The sequence below is a fragment of the Eupeodes corollae genome, chromosome 2 (assembly GCF_945859685.1).
Source record: "Eupeodes corollae chromosome 2, idEupCoro1.1, whole genome shotgun sequence".
NCBI classification, from domain to species: domain Eukaryota; kingdom Metazoa; phylum Arthropoda; class Insecta; order Diptera; family Syrphidae; genus Eupeodes; species Eupeodes corollae.
Window position 1 is genome coordinate 54,940,213 of NC_079148.1, and position 23,104 is coordinate 54,963,316.

The window sequence follows — 23,104 nt, forward strand, 5'->3', positions numbered from 1 at the left end:
ATTTCGCCTTGATAAAAAATACCGATTTTCATTTTGAGACTATTTTTGTACATTGTTTTTTTTTTTATGATTATTTTTATTATCTGGTGTAGAGTTTATTTTGTAGACTTTTCTTTTACATCATCGCTTTTGTCTTCGCCTTCGCTTTGCAGGCAGTGGCATACCTAGGTATAATAAAAACAAAAATACGGGTTTCATTTCTGTTGCCTTTTGCGATGTGCTGATGTGTATTGTGTTGCCTTGCCTCACATCGCATCGTGTCGTCGTTGTCGGTCTCCACTTCTGTGTACACAATTTTATCTAGTCTACACAAACCAGCCCAGGGTATATTGCGCCGATGGTGGAGTGGTTTGGTATTTATTTTATACCAACTTTACTCAACTCGTAGCTCGCACCTCGCACGGCTGACGGCACAACTAAAACGTACTGAAACCGACAACGACGACGACAGACGTTTACGTTCCTATCGGTTGTGTTCATCTTGCAACCGGAGCTGATTTCGAGTTTAGGTTCAACTTTGGCCGAAGATTGTTGTTGTGAATAATAAAAAAAAGACACTTGTGCTAAAGAAAAATACAAAAACTTAATTCTTAACTCCAGAGAGATTCAAAGATACAGATTTATTTAGCGATTTATTTTTTTTAGTATGATAATTTTGCAATTTGCAAATGAAATGAGAACAATCCTAAAGTTTTGTAAACTATCTATAAAAATGCTATTATTATGAAAGTAAAATTTGCCGCTATGTCTACAATGTGCGTTCGAGTAATATGAAAATATAAACATTTCTATTATTTTTTGGTGGAGACTCATACCTTTCTAATTAGTAACTTAAGAGTGACATTTTTGATAAACAACAAATAGAAGAAAAAATTGTGCAAATTTATACCTACCTATATTTAGATGATTTACCTGAGCACTCAACGTGCTACAGTTTATCCTGGGAAAATTTCTATAAATTCAAATCGGGAAATGAAAGTAAGTAGCTTGAGGATTCTTTTGTTTTTTAGTACCTAATGTTTTTCTTGTTGCATGTAGGAAAAATTGTTGCTTACAAAAGTGTTTTAAAGGGAAATGATTATACATTAGGCCTTGTTTTTTTTAATGTATCTTTCTGATGATAGATAGATCTTAAAAAAACGTGCTAATAAGAATAATTATACATGTTTATTGTAATGACAATGAGAATTTGAATGAATGTGGTTTAACGTATATGAGAAATAGATACATAGTCTTTGTGTCTCTTTCTAAAGTGCATTTCTTTTCATTTTTTATTGTTTTCAAAACAATCAACAAAAGGGATGTTTACCTGGTGAGATAGGTAGTGGTACATAAAAAGAGTTGTCTGTTCAATTATTTGATTTGAAATGCACCTGTCTTATACCTTTAACTGTATCGTTGATAACTTTTTTCTTTTTTTAAATAAACATATTCCTACACAGGTAAAATGTTTGTTTCTTAATGATTTGTATTATTATTATTATTTCATATTTGGCGATAAACCTTATGAGTTACTTTTCTGGAAATTGTAAATTTTACAGAAAGTTGTTTCTACCTGGAATGTGTACACATTGAACATTAGTGAATTAAAACTATTTTGTTTAAATAATCACACAAATATTTTATAAACTAAAAGCCTAGCATCATTCCAAATGCCATTGTATTGTAACAGAATTTGTTTCGATGGTACTATTGGATCCGACTAGGCAGGGCCGGATTTGTATAAGAGCAAATGTGGACTTGGCCCGGGGGGGCCTTTTCTTTGAAATAGTTGTTAGGAATTCATTTTTCAATACCGATTTATGTCATACAAAACCTTCAGCCACACCCTCTTTTGGGGGCGTTTTTTTTAATCAAAAATATTCTCGAAATTTTTTAAATTATCTGTTTTTAAGGAAAACTTTTTTTGTTTATAATTGATAAAATGTTTATTCCTTTTTTAATTAAATATAAAACGTACATAAATCTAAACACGTTTTAACAGTACAATTTCTTTTTACTTATTTTAACGTTTTACTAAAGATTAAATTTAATTCAAAAAATGACTACTTTAAGCTGTAAGTAGTTTGCTAAATAAGTATAATATCTAAGCTAAGTAGATACATATGTATATACATATGTATGCATGTATGTTCCATAGATTTGGGTTTGTTTGTTTTTTTGTTTGTTCGTGAACTGTCACTGTTGAAACGTGTTTAGATTTATGTACGTTTTATTTTTAATGAAAAAAGGAGAAACATTTTTCCAAATACAAAACAAAAATTATAACTTATTTAATTAAATTTAAGATTTTAATACATATGTTAATAGTAAAAAAAATACTCTTTATACTTATATAATAAGCCTTTACTATATAGTTTTTTACCACGCCCACTTGGGGTCTTTTAAAAGCAGTCTTGTAAAAGAATGTAATCTCTTGTGAATTCGATCCTAAATCTTTCATCTAATTCAACTCAAAGATTGCATTCATTTGAAGGATTTGCAATTATTAGTAACCACTTGCATACCTTTATTGCAAAGACTTTAAATGAGTGGAAAAGCTACAAAAAAATGTTTGGAAATCTTTTTTGATTTCAAATGGTTGGTGATTGTACAATTTAAAGTAGCAGTTTAAAAGTGAAATCTTAGAATCCAAACTCAAAATTGAAGTCATTAAAAATTGCATTCTTTTAAAAGACTGATTGATGAAAGTCATTTAAGTGTTGTTAGTGATTTTTTTAAATCATGTTATTGTTAAGTACGCATGTAAATACACATGTGTATTTAATTTATCTATGCAATACTTATTTAATAGTTATAAGATGGATTTATTTTATTTTGGCGCCTAAACAAAATTAAAATGTTAGTAAATAATGAGCTAACTTTCGCGAACTTAACTAGTTAATAGTTAATAGTTTCATAAATTTTTTGTTTTAACTTTAAATATATAACTAATGTTAAAAATATACAAAAATAAGTGTATTAGTCACATTTTTTTAATACAAAAATGCTTCAAAAAATGATGTGACCAAAACATCAAATTTTGGATAAGGTATATAATATTTCTCAACGCAAAAAATAACCTTGTTCATCAACTTTAAAATCCAAAATGTATACTAATTTTTTTAAAGGAGTGCTCATTTATGAGATTTAACTATGATTTTCTTTTAAAAAATGAAAAAAATTAATATTAAACATTAAACTTCTGAACTAAAATGTTAACTCGTATTTACCATTATGGAAATACCCATAAGGCGCCAACTAATGTACTCCGTGTCTTGTATAGCTAGCTAAAATACTCTTTATTACAGAATATCTACAATTATTATTATCATATTAAATGAAGGTTTTAATCATAGTTTAACTTCAAATGTAATCTCCAATTCAAAATATCTTTAAAATTATAAAATTTTTCAGTTGTAAGATATAAATTAAATATCAAATCCCTGAGCAAGCTGCGTACTATAAAAACAAAAACAAAAATTTGTAAAAAGCATTTATCTATGAAAATAAAATATCTGTATATCTAAAATTATTATTATAATTTTATGTTATTATACTAATTATTCATTATAATGTGTGGTTGCAAAACCCTAATTTCTTGTAAAAATTGCATCAAGTAATTTTTAAGAAAATTTTATTAAGCTTTTGTATAGCAGTGATGTATGTATATAAAGTTCCCATCCTTATTTTAGACATCTTATCAATGAACTTGGCATTAGAGTGCTTAAGATTTAAGATAATTTTGGTGTCCACTTGTTGATGTCATCCCTTTTAATATGACATCGTTGTCTTAGATCTAATAATAGCGTTAATATACATATTTGGTTAATTATGTTTGCTGTATTTATTATAAGTGCGAGAGCCCCTCAACATTAATTCAGGCCCTTCTTAGACCAAATGCGTCCCAGACTACTTACTTGTTCTATTTTGAAGCAAACACTTGCGTAGAGTTCTTAGTTTAAAAACTACCCTCGCACAATAGGACACTCGCAAATAATGCTGAGAATTAAAAGGAACTAACATAAAAATAAAGCAGCGAATAAAGTGAAATTTTGATATTTTTTTAAGTGGAACACACAAAACCCACATTTTGCTTTAATTGTCTGAATAAATAGCTTTCCATAGCTTAGAATTAATTTCTTAGTATTTTCTTCTGCTTTGGTAGAAAAATATTTAACAAAAAGTATTTTTTACTCAAAGACATATAATATTCAACTCCAGAAGATAAAAGAAACCAAATGAACTTATGTCCCACCTTTTCCTAATATAAGAAATTGTATGTGGCATAACGTAAATTGGGTTTAATATTCGTTACACATTTTGAGCTTTATGGAATGGTTGAGTGTTGTTAGTCACTAGGCCCTAGCTCTCAACGAACTTTTGCGCCACCCAATTTATTTATTTTTATTTAAGCCTCAATATCTGTGCTACTTCTTTTGGTTATTGTTTCTCATGAACATGATTTAAACAACTTTCTTAAAAATACCATTTTTGGGGGGGAGTTCCTAGTTGAATTGTTAGCACTTTCCCTACTGCTCAAAACAGCATACTTTAAATTCTGATACTTTTATGGAATAATATTTGCTTAATATTATTTTTAAGGGTATAATTATTATTATAATATATTATTTTACCTGCTGTGCTTTATATTCAGAATGTACCTATTGTTTTGATCTGTATACATATAATTAGACGTATAGTTAAGAACTATCTATTAAATAATGATCCATATGCTTATATTTAAAAAAAATAATACATATTCTATTATTAATATATATGTACCAACCTTTATACTTACCTCTGTATATGCGTCTGGATAAAAATCCAATGGGGAGCTTTTTAGGGACTTTAAACATGGTACTCAGGGTTAACTGCTGCACCGATTCGCATCATACAATTTTATGAAATTTCGAAGATCTTTTTCCTTCAATTCACATGAACACGACGGATTGTATTGATCTCCATAACAGAGTTTCTTTATTTTGTGGTTTTAAATGTGTTTGCGATTTTATATATGTATGAACGATAAAAAACGAGGTTCACTCAGAAACGAGATGATTTGGCAACCCTTGCCTTGATATTTTGCCAAGGGGATGAACAGCTTTCCTCGTTTGCTTGCCATTAGCCCCTTGGATAATTTTACCACTGCCAAATGTATGTACTTGGCAAAGATCCCTCAAGCAAAATCACATAGACTAAATTTTCTGAAAATGCATAAATAACTTTGTCCGTATTGAAAACGGACTTTCATTTCAAATATTTAACAAAAAGTATTTGTAGCAAGTAAATACATATATGTACATAATTTAATTAAGAAAACTATGCAAAATAATGTTACTGTTCCCTTTAGGAAAAAATAAAAACAAATACGTTCAACTTCGTCGAATCTCTTGAGAATTGTCAAACTTTATAGAAAGTTTGCTGTAAATATTGATTTTTCTATACTTAACATTTAACTAGTTATTTAACAAAGTTAAATTATCAGAGGGACCCTATTGGAAAAAAAATTTCCCACCCATAGCTTACATTTGGAAAAAAGGATTTAATTATAGACATATATAGATTCGATATATTTCCAATACGGGAACTCTAACTCTTTATTTGCTCTTTCAAATTTTGTTAGTTCGGAAACTGACATCCATAAAATAATTGATTTTTAAATAAGCTACACAGAAAAAAAAACATTAATTGCTATTTCCTTTTCGGCAGATACAGGATGTCCTGCTGATAGTTGGTGTAAGTGGATGTATACATCATATTGAAAACTAATTAATTGATAATTAGTTAACAATACAATGTTAATTTTATCAACCTTTGCTTCATCGAAACAAAACTAGACATGACTAGAGTGCATATAATGTAAATTTATTAAAATGGTGTTCATTTGGGTCTAAGATTTTTCAGTTTGGATCTGGCAACACTGCGCATGAGACCTTTTTATTTCCAGAATGAACACATTAAATAATCGTTATCTTAAATACATTTCATTTGCTTCTCATTAAAAAGGGACATTTTTGTGAATTTTCATACGAACATTAAATGTTTCTCATTTTAAATGACGACATTAAGTTTAATGGAGAATGAATAATTTTAAGTAAGAGTGAAATGCGAACATCTTCATCTTAATTTTTTCATTTAAATGAATTAAAAGAATATGAAAATCAGTTAAATATTTTTAATTCTTTTGTACTTAAAAATATAGACTATGCTCAAAAATAACTTTCAGACCAAATCAGAGAAATGTAAGACTTTGTTATAATCGGAATAAAAATACCAAAATTAATGGGTCACAAGTTTTTAACTGTATGCTTTTGTCGACTTTCTTAAAAAATATCAATTTCTTAAGGAGGAAGGAGCCGCATTAAAATCTAAGGAGTATGAGAATTTTAAAATTATTTCTGATTAACATTCTTGGAAAAGATTTTTAAAGAGATTAGATTATATATTTTGCATTTTTAAAAGAAAATAACAGCCTTATTGGACGTAAATGTGATGTGAAGACAAATTATAAATAAACCAAAGCCTTAATACCTCATTTTTGGCAACCCTGGGTTGGGCCAACTTTTGGTTATATTTATAACCCTGTATGTTATAAAGATAACTTAATGTCCTTTTATTTTAAGCAAAAACCTATATTGGATAAATTTTCTGCACTTTAACAAACTCTAAACCTTTCAATTGTAGGCAACCCTAGATTATGTTAGAAAAGCATATACCGTTGGCAATAGAATTTAATAACCTTTTATTTGAAAATCAATCAATTGAATAACAGATGTGGGTATATTTACCACGCGAACCCACATTGTTAAGGGCAAGGAAGGGAATAGGCGACACCTTAGGGCCAGGTTATAGCCAAGCGAAAATTAAAATCCTTATTAATAGCTTTGATAAAATATTGATGATTATCAAATAACAGATGAGATACTCCCACGGTTGCCACTTGGAAAAAATTTGCATGACCAAAGCTGAAAATAAAAATGACCAATCGTACCAAAAAAAACGAAAATAATTTGTGTCCGCAACGGTTTTAACTTCCCATTGGAAGTTATTGTAATCGTTCTGATTCATCGAATTAAAAATTTTGACATTTCTCGACGTTTTAAGGTTTCTAGAGTTAATTATTTTATAAATCAAAAAAACTGACAAAAAATAATTGTCACATCGCATATTTAACGAACAAAAAATGGTTATATCACTGAAATAATTGTATGCAACGAAAAATAACGTTTTGACATCAAACTTTAAGAAAAATCGAATTTATAGTTTTTTTTTATAAAATGTAAAAACCCAAAAAAAAATATTACTAAAAGTTGGTAAACATTTACTTTTGACTCAAATATCTTTTCAAAAATTAAAAAAAGTATTGGCTTCAAACTAATTTCATTTAAAAATACTTTTTTCGACATTTTGTTATTTTTTTTATAAAAATCTAACAGGCAGTCTTTTGATACAAAAATCTACAAAAAATAGTATGTAACTGCTAATAAAATTGGTAAAAATTGATTTTCGACTAAAAATAGATTTTGAAATCAAACAATTTCATCATATTTAAAATATTGTTGGTAATTTAAAAAAAAAAATTGAATAATTCAACTAACAATTTTTTTAATAAAACACGAAAGCAAGACAAATTGGGAGACGGGATGGGAAGTTATAAGTGTGGGTCGCATTCCAGCCTCTTTTTTTAGATCACAATGTGTTAACATTATGTAAGGAGATCGAATATTATCGGTTAATAAAATTGATACAAAATTCATTTAAATAAATGTCTTTGCAGACCAAACGCTATGGTTATTTTTCTCATCTTGAAGCTCTTTAAGCCTGCCTTTCGTTTGTTAATTTAATCAAAGTTAATTTACAAAAATGTCCACTTAGCAGCAGCTGAGCTGTGAGTAAGTAACACCAAGTTATAAACGAACTTACCTTAATTTTGAAAACAATATTCATTTAAACCGTTTTTATGATAAATGACCTTTTCTGACATGTCCATTTTATCCGTTAGATTATGATCTTGAGATGTGATTATTTTGAGATGTTAAGCCATCTGCCAATAAATTGTGAAATGAATACATTCAGTGTGTGCATTCAATGATCGTGCATTTCTTATGGGGTGCGTTCAATTAAATACATTTATGTACCGTTTACAAATGAAAAGTACTTTAAGCTTTCAATTATTTTTGAGAATAGAGTCGAGTTATTTTTTTCCAATTTCTTAAATAAAGGAACCAAATGGAATAATTGAAAGTTTTGGGTATTTCATATTTTTTTTTCTCTTGCAACCATTAAGTAAATGAAAATTCGAATAGAGTGGTTTCCCTTTACTAACTTCATTTTGAACTTACTTATATTTTTAGTATTCAACTATGGACTTTGAAAATGAATCTACTTTTGATGAGTTCACGGATACAATTAACAACCTGGAATTGGAAAAAGAAAAAGGTAAATAAAACATATATGTATTGTACATTATGACAAATTTTCATCTGTGCAAAATCACCTTAGTTTCGAAATAAATAAATACATTCATTATGTTGTGAGCTGTTTATTAATACAAAAAGTTAGGAAAGTAACCACGATGAGATGATGTGAAACGAAGCTTAAAGTAGAACGTATAGTTTATCGCACGAACTTGTTTTCAAAAATTTTAATGCTATTTTATCAATCAAAAATACCTTGATTTATCATTAAAGAGGGTTTTTAACTTCCCATAGGAAGTTATTGTAATGGGTCCGATTTGTCAAATTGAAAATTTTGACATTTCTCGACGTTTCAAGGTCCCTAGAGTCGAAATAAAAGATTTTTAGAAAGATGTCTGTGCGTGCGTGTGTACGTACGTTCGTACGTCCGTACGTCCGTACGTCTGTACGTCCGTACGTCCGTACGTCCGTACGTTCGCGACGTTTTTTCCGTCGTCCATAGCTCAAGAAACAGAAGAGATATCGACTTCAAATAAATTTTGTTATACAGATAATAAGGCAGAAAGATGCAGAAAGGGCTCTAAAGAAAATTGCGTGGGTGGTTTTTTTACCATAGCAGTTTAAAAAAAAGATGCAAATTTTGGTTAACCCTAAATATCTTACGAACCAAAAACGCTAGAGACTTGAATTAAATTTTATATAATAAACTGTAACGTAATCTCACAAAAATATATTTTTTTGAAAAAATCTATCTAACGGTTTTTTTTTAAATCAAAAAAACTGAAAAAAAAAATTTGGCACCTCCTAAATTTAACGACTAACATATGATTTCATCTCCAAAACAATTTTGAGCAACGGAGAATAATATTTTTGAAATCTGATAAAATTTTGAGAAAAATCGAATTGACAGTTTTTTTTATAAAAAATAAAAATCTAAAAAAAACATTACTCAAAGTTCGTAAAAATTAAATATCGATTCAAATATCTTTTCAAAAACTTAATATTAAGGCTCCAAGCTTATTTTATCTTATAAGAAATATTGTTTTCAACATTCAGTAAAATTTTGAGGAAAATAGAATTGACAGTTTTTTTTACAAAAAATAAAAACCTAAAAGAAATGAATAAAAGTTGGTAAAAATTGATTTTCGACTCAAATATCTTTTCAAAACTTTGAGATATTGGCTTTAATTTACTTTTATCTGTTAAAAAATATTGTTGTCAACATTCATTGAACAAAATCGAATTGACAGTTTTTTTTATAAAAAATTAAAAACCGAAACAAAATTAACAAAAGTTGGTAAAAATTGAATATGGATTCAAATATCTTTTCAAAAACTTGAAAGTTGGACTTCAAACTTATTTTATCTTATAAGAAATATTGGTTTAAGCATTCTGAAAGATGTTTAGAAAAATCGAATTGACAGTTTTCTTACAAAAAATAAAAACCTTAAAAAAAAATGTATAAAAGTTGGTAAAAATTGATTTTCGGCTCAAATATCTTTTCAAAAATTGTAGATATTGGCTTTTAACTACTTTTATCTATCAAAAAATATTGTTGTTAACATTTAGTTAAATTTTGAAAAAAATCGAATTGATAGTTTTTGTACAAAAAATTAATTAGGTACCTAAAAAAAACTTAACAAAAGTTGGTAAAAATTGATTTTCGACTCAAATATCTTTTCAAAACTATAAAATATTGGCTTTAAACTAATTTTATCTTATAGAAAATATTGTTTTCAACATTCGATAGAATTTTGAAGAAAATCGAATTGACGGTTTTTTACAAAAAATAAACCTCTAAAAAAAACAATACTAAAACTTGCTAAAAATTTACTTTCGACTCAAATAGCTTTTCAAAAATTAAAAATATTGGCTTCAAACTTATTTTATTTTACAGAAAATATTGTTTTCGATATTCAGTGATATCTATATATAAAAATCCAAATTTGGTAAAAATTGATGCGAGTACAATAGTACATATAGACAAACTTTTAAGCAAGACAAATCGACAGACGGGATGGGAAGTTATCAGTGTGGGTCGCAGCCCAGCCTCTTTTTTTTGATTAATTTTGTATACATATTTATTAGTCTCAGAAAAATTGGAAAAACGCTTAACACTTAATTTGCTTAAAACCTTTATTTTCAAGTTTGAATTCAATCGACCTAATGATTTAGATTGTAGAGGCGATGACAGATAAACAGACGAATCGGGGAACACACTTTTTAGACTTCTTTACCATCGTAATGTCATGTTTTATTAAAATCTTGAGTTCTACATTTCTTACGAATGCAATACATATGTCCCAAATTAAAACCTTGGAAAAAGTAAATAGAATAATTAATTCATATAAAATAATAAGATTTATGTTTTGTTTGTTTTCGTTTTTGTAATAAAAGTTTAAAATGCATTTCTTAGAAAAAAAATTAAGTCTATTTTTAAACAAACAAAACAAGCTTTTATTTAAACGGAAAAATAAAACTTGATAAAGTGTTTTTTCGTTAAAATGAAACAGACGTCAATAAGTGTCCCCTTCTTCTTTTCCTAATATATTATGTACTCACACTGTGTCTTTGACATATTAAAAGTATTCAAAACCCTATTAACCTTAATCTATTACCATTACCATAGCAGATGCTCAGCAAAATGCTTTAGTGCTGGTAAAAAAAACAAAAGAAATCTGAAAATGGTTTGAAATCTAATCAAATTTTCTAGTAAGATTTTTAACTGGTTTCATGAAATCATTATATGTAAATTGCTATAAATCGAAATTAAACATTTATTTTGTGTTAATTACTGTGTGTCAGAAGAATACAATCGTTTTTATGAATACCTCGAAGGCACAAAGTAAAATTATTGTTATCTATTTCTCGAGAATCAAATACACACGTTTTAGCAAATCAGGATTAAAACTCCTGATGGTTTTCAAATACAAAATTGCTAAAGCATATGTATTTTTTTCCGACACTTTGCCATAATATATACACACATACATATGTACATTTTAAACGAAAAATCAGGAGTAACACCTGAAAATATGTTCAAAGTTGTTGTGAAATTAAATTCAATATTTTCTGTATTGATATCCTGATATAAGAATTATTTTTTGAGGTATTTGAATTTCAAATTTCAAAAACTGTTGTTTTTTTAAAGAAGGGCGTTATAATTAAACGTATCTCAGAGCATTTGACAGGTATCGTGGATACGGGTTTCTCAAATATGTTTAGGGTTAGTTAACGGTTTGCATGGAAACGCACCAATAAAATTTGACTTCAAATTTCAATTAACGTGATAATCTTATTTTTACGGATGTTAAGAAAAATTATAATCACATGCTTGCGATAAATTTTGTCTATTTTATAAAGATTTCTTATAGCAATTTTGTATCGTTGAGTGCACTCAAAAACTTTCCCGAAATGTTAGCTTGTTAAGTTTAGCACCACGAGTTTTTCTATGGTGGATACATCTGCTCCCCAGGCGCATGTCCATATCTACACCACTTCAAATGTCAATAATTCTTTATAAAAGTTCAGTTAACTTTTAAATAAAAAAAATAATAAATTAAATAATATTAAAAAATAATTGATAGATTTTCACAGATACTAGAGAAAAACTTAAAATTTGACCTCGGTCGTTAACCCCATCATTATAGCATACCAAAATACATATTTATATTTCAAGCCACTACATATTTTCATTCCACTATAATCTCAAGCAAATCTTTTGAAATTATTTTCTGCACGATAACATCAATATAATTATATAATAACAAATTATGTTTCACGTTTTATGTTGATACTCCAACTCTGCTTCGAGCCCGTTCCATCGCTAACGCTCTGTATATATCCAAGTTCCCGGGACGGGAACAAATTAAAGAAGCAAAATGTGTATATACATAGTTGGTATAGCTTAAGTAAGGAGGTGGCCATTATTAATGTAATTTGTTGCATGTTTTATCGAGCTTCCTATAAATTTAATTTATAACTGAAGGGGTCTGGAATATAAGAGTTTTTTTGTTTGTATAACAGGAATTAGGAGCTGTACTTATATCTATGCTTATTGATTAATATTAAAACATTTTAAATACTCGGAAGAAAGTAACAAAATAGTATCTCTTTCGGAAAACTCATTTCTATTTTCGTATGTAAAATATTTCACTAAAGTAGCAGATGATTTTATTATCATAAATCTAAAGGTGTATAGTTTTGGTTTATATTTTATAGCAATTCTTTTTTTTATAAACTTTGCCAATAATACGTTGAAAACACATATTTATCACGAATAAGCTTATTTTTACATAAATAAAGATAAAACCTTCTCCCAAGATAATGGCAAGAACGCCCCTTTAAAAACTCATGCCTAAATGTCATCGTTTTACGTCAAAGTTAAAATAAAAAAATATCATAAAAAACTTATCTATTTATAATTTTTGTTTTTAATTCAAAGAATGAACTTCCTTAGAAAATTCCAACATCCATTGCTGTTAGACTGTGAAATCACTGAGAATCGCTTAAAGTATTTCTTAAATAAATTGAATTTACCTTAGCAACAAAATTGAACCATGAGGTTTCTTATTGAGGAGACTTGGGATGACGAATGAATAATTGCCAAGGTGGCACATGAAAGTAAAACATTTGTTTTATTTTGAACTTAGGTGTTTAATTTTACAAATATTGCATTATACTCTTTCTTAACAGTTTCCAAACTTACATTTTTGAGAATTTTCCTTATTTTTTTTGTATAGTATGCATAAATTAAAATTATTTGAAATTAAAATCTTAAATAAGGTCATTCAATGTGAAATAATAACTTTTTCTTTAAGGACGGTAGCACAATTTTGAGGTTTTTATAGTATTTTCTGAGAGCCCAAAATACATTAAAAAAAACATTTTTTCAAGAAAAACGACCCATTGAAGCAAAAATACTTATCGTGGTCCTACAAAAATTATATTTTGGCTTAAGATATATAAAATTTATACTTAAGCATAATTAGAAGACTATTTTGTTGGACTTCAAAGAAAACAAATAATTGGTTTGTTAAATTTGAAGAGCAATAAACTACATATTTCGACAATTCCAGAAATTAGAAAAATGTTCTTCATTTCGATATTTTCTAATTTCGATAGATTGCCTTTCCTTACTTTTTCACTAGAAAACTATTTAATACTTAAAAAAAGGCTGCAAAGCTTATTAAATACAAATATGAAGTATTTATCATTGTAACCAATCATTGAAACTTATTTGAGAGATTATTTATAGCTATCATTAAACATTTCTGTCATTTCCCGATTGAAATTAAGCATTTCATAACTGGGATTAAGCTTTTAAGGTAACCTTTGAATATGGAAAGTAAACTGACATGAATGAATAAAAAGAAAATGGAACACTTTCCGTGTTATAATTATAATTTATAACTCTCTCATTCGCTTTTAAATTTAAAATCTAAAGAACGACTGATAACTGACTATTGTTACATTACTTTAAGTTTTCCAAAGAACAAATATCGTGTCCAAAAAATCAAACAACTTTTTCGGAAACTGTTCGATTTTATTTTCGAGAACAAATAAGAATTAAACATAGAAAATATTTAAAGACAAACAAAGTTACAAATTGGTATATATACAACGATGAACAAACATAAAAAAACTATTTAAAAATTCAATTCTAACCCCTTCACAAGATTTGAAAACAGAATGAAAATTATTTCTGAAGATTTCGAAACAATACAAAAAAAGTCAAAGAAAAAGCGATTAGATATAAATGAAATAAGAAGTAGTTTTTTGAACAAGTGGAAAATGATATTTACGATTTAAAAACTAATAAGCAAAGATTATGGCTTGATGACACTGACCCTTTAATTGTCATTTTTAGAAATAAATCTTTGCTAAATATATTCTAACAAGATATAAATTTATAAATGAGGCATTCGTATAAGATTAATTTAAATAAATAGCTGATACAAATTTCGAAGTTTAATCTTCAATCGATTTTAACAACTAAAATATTCATGATTATCATTGGAAATTTTCTTAATTTTATTATAACTTTGAAATTATCCAATTTCAATTTTCAAAAAATAACAAATGAAACGAACAGTAAAAAATTGTAACTTTATTTTCTTTTAGAAATTTACGAAATATTTATATTTTTAACTACATATGGTGATAACTCCAATCACACTTTTTTATTCCTAGAAATATATTTTCGTTATTTTTTTGAATAAAAGTAAATAACCAATTAAATTTGTTGGCTTAAATTTTTAAGAAGACCTAATTTTAAATTGTTTTGTACATCTCTTGTAGGTCTCTATTGAACAACAAATTCCAAAAGATTAAGTGTAAGGCCAATTAGAATTGCATCATTTAAAATGCAAAACTTAATGAAACATTTTACCACATCTAATGTTAGTTTTTTTTTTATTTCTACAAACATTTTAGTGGTTTCGATACAATTTTTATTTGTTATAAATTAGTTTAATTAAAATCGCAAGAAAAAACTAATTTCATTGTCGTTTTATATGAATAGTTTCCTTTATAGATGTCAGATTATAATAATTGAGGTAAATCATAAAAATATTCGAACAAAATACCGGGAAAGTTGTATTTTACAAGTATGTTACAATCTTAAAAGAAAACTGGTATTTGCGTAGTTTGCTTGCATATGTCCACGGCTTTATCAAGGAAAGCAAATCAGTAGACTTCACTTTTTGAAAATTTATTGACAATTATAATTGTTTCTGTAACATGTCCAGATCAAATCATAAAAGCTGAGCTACAACTTACCATTGATATAACTTTGCCCATCATTGATATGATCTTCAAAAGTTGTCTAGATCTGATCTATACACCTCAGCGATGCATGGAGAGAGGTAAGGTTGTTTTCATTCCCAAGGCGGGAAAATGCTCTCATTTCAAACCCAAAGATCTAACACCTATTAGCCTATCATCATTCATTCTCAAAACTCTGGAACGATTGATTGATACCCATGTGCGTAATAGCATAAGAGATAAGAGATAAGAGACTTGCTTAATACAAAGAGGAATCGGTAGAAACAGCCTTGCACACTCTGAGCAAAAGGAATACTTTCATTCAACAACGTTGACACATCCGCTATGACGACCCTAAACGTCAAATACTCACTCCGTGCGTTGATTAATCTAATAATGCTAAAAAGCAGGATCATCAACTCTAAAATGCGACAACATCCTAATGCACTGAGAGACCCCCTCCAAAACGCACTCAATATGCTCACTAGGTGGGCTGATCACTGCGGATTTAGTATTAATCCTCAGAAAACAGACCTCGTCCTTTTTTACGGAAATACAAGATCCCAGTAATTGTACCTCCTTCAATAAAAGGTGTACCACTAATTTTTACCAATGAAGCCAAATACCTTGGTCTGATATTGGTCCTAAAATTAAGTTGGAAATCTAATATACAGGAAAGAGTTAAAAAAGCTACGCCAGCTCTATTCCTTTGCAAGGAAGCCATAGGAAGCAAATGGGGTTTTCAACCTCGCAAAACCTATTGGCTATCCACATCGGTCATCCGGCCAATACTTATGTTCGGGGTTGCAGTATGGTGGACTGCACTGGAGAAAGTCACATACTACGACAAACTTAGCAGAATCCAACGCACTGCATGTCTTTGCATAAGCGGGGCATTGACAACCACACCCTCAGCAGCGTTAGACACTCTCCTCCATCTGACACCCCACGACATACAAGTGGCAGCGAGTACAACTATAAGACAAAAAACTCCTGGAAAACAAAAGCATTCATTTTTATACAGATGAATCAGAGACAAATGAGGGAGTTGGTAGTGGTGTTTACTTAGAAAAGCTTAATCTAAGCATCTTATTCCGCCTCCCTGATCAATTTAGCGTCTTCCAAGCGGAAATTTTAGCGATCAAAGAGGTTTTCTAATGGCTAAGAGAAGACGTGATATAAACTTCTGATATCGGCATCTTCTCTGACAGTCAGGCTGCTATTAAATCTCTTGACGGTGTCTCAACCAAATCTCAAACGGCCCTCGATTGTCAATCGTCTCTTTTGGAATTGGCGCAGCAATTTAATTTTGTTGGGTGCCGGGCCACAGAGACATCACAGGAAATTATACAGCCGATGAACTCGCTAAAAATGGAACCGTTATTCCTATTTCATCTGAAAGGGAGAAGATAGGTATACCGATAGCTACATGTAAACTTCTGCTAAAAGAAACAGGTATTGCGATAACAAACTCTAGGTGGCACAATTTACCAGCATGCGCAGCCATAAAACTCATATGGCCTTCACTGGACCTAAAGCGTTCTAAAGACTTGTTATCTCAAAGCAGACTTTATACTAGCTCATAGGCAGACACGCAATCCGACTTGGTGTAGCCTCAAATGACTTCTGCAAGAGCTGTATGGACGAGGAAGAAGAGGAAACAATCTCTCACCTTCTCTGCACTTGCCCTGCTCTTTCAGTAAGACGAAAACTTCATATGTGAGACTACTCTTTTGATAATCACAGTGAACTAGCTAAAAAGGATATCAAATATCTTCTTTAAAAAAATCTCAAAATAGTTCGACTAGTAAGAAGTAATTCTCTAGATTCATGTGGTATCACAATGCGCCTTTTCTTTTGGCCTAAGTGCGTGGATTCTGAATCTGCAGCCACTTTAACCTAACCTAACTTAACCTGTAACATGTTGCCCAATTTTATACTTGATCTTGAAAGGGCTGGTTGGTATTTTTGTTTTTCGTAGCACAAAAGTCGGCTTTGTTAATTTCAACAAAATAAAATGTGTCGCTATCTCCCGTATTACTTCATTCATTTAAGCCAAAAAGTCACAATGTTTTTCTCCAAAAAATTACATAGGGTACTTTTTTCTAACCAGGTAGAACATCCATAGTGACTCAATAGGGTTAAACCTGATTTCGTATTTTAAAAAATCCCATTTTTGTATTATGAAGGGGATTTTTAAAATGGCTCAAGAAATATTTTAAATAAATACTGAATCATTTTTAATTCACGTAAACAATAAAATGAAACATTCCACAAGAACTGAAAAGATATTACACAGGTCAAAAAATAAAATAAAACCACGATCCCCCTAAAGTTTGAATTTGTTATGTTAATATGAATGTTAAAATGAATATTTTGATCACTAGGTACTTATTTGCGATGTGATACTAGAACAGTCTTTACAAATTTTTCCAAATTGAGCGATAAAAAAATATAATTTATAAAATAAAACATCAATTTTTAATTTAAATGTACTGTATCTGTTAAACGAAAACAATTAATGAAAATAACAAGAAGTATTTTGTAGAAAAATCAATGCGCAATAATTTAGTGACCTATTTTTCTTAAAGAACAAAATTACCCAAGTTAGTATAGAAAAACTTGTATAAAACGTAGTTAATATAAAGTTATGAAAAGTAGCAGTGAAGATCGGTTTTTATATAAATTTTGCTATGCCAATCAAGAAACAAATAAAATTGATGTTTTACCTTTTTTTCGAAAAATTCACCAGATTTTATTGTACTTTTATTTTTTGTAAATGTAAACAAATATAGTTCATTTATGAAATTAAAAAAAAACATTTTAAACGGACGCTCTTTAAAAAGTTATGGTCCTTTTAAAAGAGACAAAATTATTGTTTCGGTAGAACAAGTGAAACGCCACTCATAAAACACCCCTAAAGCTAAATTGATGAACAAAATCTTTTGAATTCCTATTTGTCATAACAAATAATATACTTTCTGCAGGTTTCATGCGAGTACAAGAATTTCTTTATTATCATAGGGTTGTATACACAATCCCACAATTATTATCATCCCTTAAACCAAAAATATTTGCGATGGCCCTTTTGATTCTTTAATACAACTCCCTTCTTTCTTAAAAGATATCCGCTTGAATTTTGCTAATTGAAGATTTATAACATAAAAGGGACCACTTTACGTTTTAAGGGTTGTAACATAACATCTCATTACTTCCCATAAAATGTTTATTTTTTTGAATTTAATTGTGTTTTTATTTTGTTGTCCCTTTTTATTAAAACTATTTTTTTTTCTATTCCAGATTTGCCAGCGCTCACTTGCGTCGACCTGTTTCCAGATCCACCACATTTGGCTGATGCAGCATCTGCTAGGCCCGATGAAGACGGTAGCCTGGCTGATGAAGATGAATTTCCGGGTTTTAAATCAGCCGAAATTAAATCGGAGGAAACCCAGAGTGAAAACACAAGTGACAGCACCAAGCAACTTTCTGATTCACTCGAAGATAAAAACTCTCCCAGAGCATCGCCTAGCAATCAACCTTTGGCAGAAAATTTAAAAAGTTCAGCTTTAACCACTGTTAGTATTACAAGTGCACCAATTTCTCCAAATGCATATTTCTCATCAGCTGAAAGTGTTGCTTCGTCAGGATCGTCTTCGAAAAAGTCCAAAAAGCGTTACTGCCGTAAATGTGATACCAATTTTCGCAAAACACGTGAACTACACGAACATCTTAAGCAGCATGTGTGCATGCCACAAATTCGAATCGAAAAACTCAGTGATGATCATGAAAAAGTCAAAGAATATCTCAGCTTATTGAGTCCAAAAGAAAATTCAACCAATGGAAGTCTCAAACTAAAATTAAAATTGCTGAGTTCGCAAAATTTCGAAGTGGTTCCGTCTAAAAAGGATGCCAAGCCGCAGGGAGAAGAGGCTCGTATACGGGTTTTGAAAGCTTCAGACATAAAATGTAAGCCGGAGTTAAATGAAAACACTCCCTTAGATCCCCAGCATCAGACTATGAGCCCTAAGTTGCCAAATTCGTTTATACCTCCAGAAAACAAGTATTTTGAATGTCCCACATTCGATGGGCTGGATAATTTTGCTGAAGAACTAAACAATACTAACGAAGCCACAGACGATTTGTTGAAGAAGCTTTTAGAGAATAAAGAACAACAACCATTTCCCAGAGAGGGGGAGTGGCCTGCCATTGCCAATGAGTTCATATCTATAGACAGTCTAGCGCCGAGGTGCAATGTCTGTAACATGAATTTCTCACACCCCAAGTATCTGTATGAGCACAAACAACTCACTGGTCACGATTTCCATAACAGAACAAGTGAAAGTCAACCTGCTCCGAATTCACATCCCGACTTCAGACACCATGCACAGAGCAATTTTATGCACGGTGGCGTGCCGCAACAGCCGCATTCTGCCCAAAACATGCCTCCTTTGTATCAGCTTGCTCAAATGCGTGGTAATTTCCATAATTACGGCCCAAGAATGAATGCGAGACAAGTTATGCATCATCATCCGCAGCCGTCTCCACCACCAGGATTCCATCCCTCGCAGTGCATGATGACGCGAACCCCGCCGCCACTTTACCGTGTAAACGGAAATCCTGCTAACTACCCGCCATCCCATTTTATTGAGAAGCGGTCTGAACTATATGGACCAGGAGCTGGTCCTGGACATGGTGCGGGACCTGGACCACAATTTCACAGTAACAATAGCCAGCAGCAACATCATCAGCAACAGCAGCAACATCAGCAGCATCAGCATCAACAACAGCAGCATCAACAACACCTACAACAACAGCATCAGCAACATCTTCAACAACAACAACAACACCAGCATCAACAACAGCAGCATCAACAACAGCAGCATCAACATCAACAGCATCCCCAACAACATCCGCAGCAGCATCCACAACATCCTTCACAGCATCCGCAACATCCATCCCAGCATCACCAGCAACAGCAGGGTCCGGACATGATGCGACAGCCCATCTTTTTGAAATCACGACTGCAGAAAGCTATTCGAGGACGAGCACAGGGTCCAGCAAATGAAAGCCCAACATCTCCAGGAATTCTCACAGAACAAACTGCAATTAGACCAAGATTCTTAGGCCCAACAAGCCAAGGGCCTGGCCAGATGCAATTCCCAAGGGCTCCTGGTCCAGCTTCTTCCAGGCATCATGGTGAGCCGCCAGCAAAAAGAATTAAAGTCGAGCAAGGGCCCCAGTTCACGTCTTCTTCGTCCTCATCACCAAATGGAATAGCTTCTCCTGGAATCACTAGTTCTCCGAGTTTACCGGTTATCCAGAGCGTTCATAGTGGTATAAACGCTAGTAGCTTCGCGGCATTGAGTGAAAAATCTAAATCTCTATCATCTGGAGATTCTATAAGTCCATCGGCTAAGGGAGCTGTCAAGAATCCAAAAGATGTTGCCAACATTCTCGCAACTCGGGGAATAACAGTTACACACAAAGGCAAATCATCCAACGCTCCCACAGCAAACAAAGGATCAAGTTCGGCCAATGCAGCACAAGAAGCTGTTCAAAAGCTTCAGGCTAACAATTCGGTCAGCATTATTTCCAAGAAGAAACCCGCTGAAATCAATGCGACAAGAGCAGCTGCTGCGGCTTCAGACCATACAAATCGTATCCCAGCCAGATTTCTCTCGTGTCCTGTTATTACCTGCAAGGAAAAGTTCCTAACTTCCGAGGGTGTGAACCGTCACGCTTTTCGATGGCACGGAATTCCAATGCCAAATGCAGATCGAAATCAAAAACGTTCCGTTCGATGCAGAGAATGTAATCAACTTTGTGCTACGCCCGAAATTCTACAGGATCACATGCGACGTGAACATGAACCAAGTGTAAATGAGATTGGTATCCCTATTGTCGATTTGAGAAATGAAGAAGTCAAACGGAAACTCGCAGGATTGGGTATTTTCAATTATGTACCATTAACCGCTGCTGGAGCCAGCACAAGCTCTTTGGCCTTCCCAATTGTATCAGTGCAAGGAGGCTCGAATTCAAGTATTTGTAATCTTCTAGGATTGGGTGCTAACTCCGTTCTATCGCTGGGGCCTATCAAGTCAATTGCGATACGAAAGACAAATAACAACGAGAAAAAGTGAAAACTCACAATACACAAATTAATTAAATAAGTTTGTTAATTACATAACTAGTTTAAGATTTTTCTATTTATAAAAATAAAACTAAGATTGTATTATTAGTAAAAAAGGAATTAAATTTAAAAAACTATTTTATTTAAATACTCGTATCTACTTTATGGAGCTTGTCAGCGCATTTTAGAGTTTTTTAGTTTTTCTGATTTTTTGTTTATGTTACTTTCTGTGTTCCGTGTTTGAAACTTGGGCAACATCATCAACAACTTATCGCTGAAGAAAAACTACCAGATTTAGCATAAGACCCGATGTACCTTAAGTCATTGGAGTTTCTTGAGTTTAAATTAGTTTTTTTTGTTCTTAATGGTTTTTTAACAAACATCGGTAGGTACTTCGATTTTTTAGGAAATATTATTCGATGTTTTAGATAAACACATCTTTAGCTATAAAAATGTATTGATAGATTCTCCGAAAAAGGTACAAGTTTTTAGTTTTTAACGTTAGCTTAGCTTAGACCATAATCAATGAACGGACCCCTTATCATCAATCAAACTGCAAAATGAAATACATTTTGTTTTTTAAAGTCCATTTTACTAATTTCAATTAAATTCTGGTATGAAGTTCGTTAACATTTTTAGCATTTTAGTTGGAATATTGCAACAGTGGTACAATTGTATCGAATTTAAAAAAAAAAAACGGGTATTATTTTATGAAGGTATTTCACTTTAGGTTGGCAACATTTTTTTAACTGCTGGCCATTTTATTTGTATTACCCTTGTCCTGATGGTCACTGCATAGAACTGTTATTCTAGACGCCTTCAGTTCTTGTCATGAAAAGTGCTTTTTCAAATTAGCCATTCGGATTCGGCATAATCTGTAAGTCCTCTCTATTCATGACATGAAAGCAATGGTTAAAGTTGTAAGTCAGTATGCCTTGATTATTTACGGACTGTTGCGCCACCTTATTTATTTTATCTTTTGTCAGCTGTTTTTTCCAGCTGTCAAGTGATGTGCATATTTTTTGCAAGTAGTCTAAGCGAGTTTATTTAAAGATTGAACATAAATTATTCTTCTTAACTTTGTGAAAAATTGGTCTTATGCAAATACATCAATGCAAACACCCCTAGAAAATGTTGACATTTCTCTGAGATTCAAGGTCTATTGAATGTAAAAGGTTTTTAGAGACATTGTTGTGTGTGCATGTCTACGTACCTTCGGAAACCTGTTTTAGTCGGCTATATCTCAAGTACCGTCGTAGATATCGATTGCAAATGAATTTTGGAACGTATTTTCAAAAAATTGAGTATAAGTTTTTTTTACTATAGAAAGTTAAAAATTACCAATAACGTCAACCACTTCAGTTAAATTTTAAAACTATACAATATGATGTTAAGCCAACATTGAAACAAAATTTAATTAACGTTTTCTCTTTTAAATCAAAAAATGAGAAATAAAAATATTTGTCACCTCAAATAGTTTTTTTTTTTTTTAACATAAAATAATATTATCACCACAATAGTTTTGTGAAAGATTAATAACGAACTTGACATTTGGTAAAATTTTTAGAAAAATCGAAGTAATAGCTTTTTTTGAAAATATTTATAATAACCTAAAAAAAACTCACTAAAAGTTGGTAAAAACTCGACTCGAATATCTAAACAAAAAGTAACCATAAAAAATATTGTTTTTAACGTTTGGTAAAACTTTTGATAACAAATTCAACTGTCAATTTTTTTTTATAAAATACAATTCTACAAGAAAATACAACACAAAATTAGTAAAACATGATGGTCGATTTGAATATTTTGA

The 23,104-nt window shown here is 30.8% G+C and overlaps 1 protein-coding gene across 3 annotated transcripts in view; it reads left to right on the top strand.

Annotated features, from left to right (window-relative positions):
• The window catches only part of LOC129945110 (formin-J-like), a 64,412-nt gene extending 42,984 nt beyond the window's left edge, over window positions 1-21,428 (top strand). Inside the window, exons 1-3 of one of the 3 annotated variants that reach the window (XM_056054770.1) lie at window positions 116-978; window positions 8,337-8,421; window positions 18,465-21,428. In XM_056054770.1, coding sequence (XP_055910745.1) covers window positions 904-978; window positions 8,337-8,421; window positions 18,465-21,304 — 3,000 coding nt within the window. In that variant the 5' untranslated portion in view covers window positions 116-903 and the 3' untranslated portion in view covers window positions 21,305-21,428. Of the gene's footprint in view, window positions 1-115; window positions 979-7,855; window positions 7,875-8,336; window positions 8,422-18,464 lie in introns of those variants that run through there. The other 2 variants (XM_056054771.1, XM_056054769.1) reach the window with 2 other exon arrangements.
• Window positions 21,429-23,104: the final 1,676 nt, after the last annotated feature.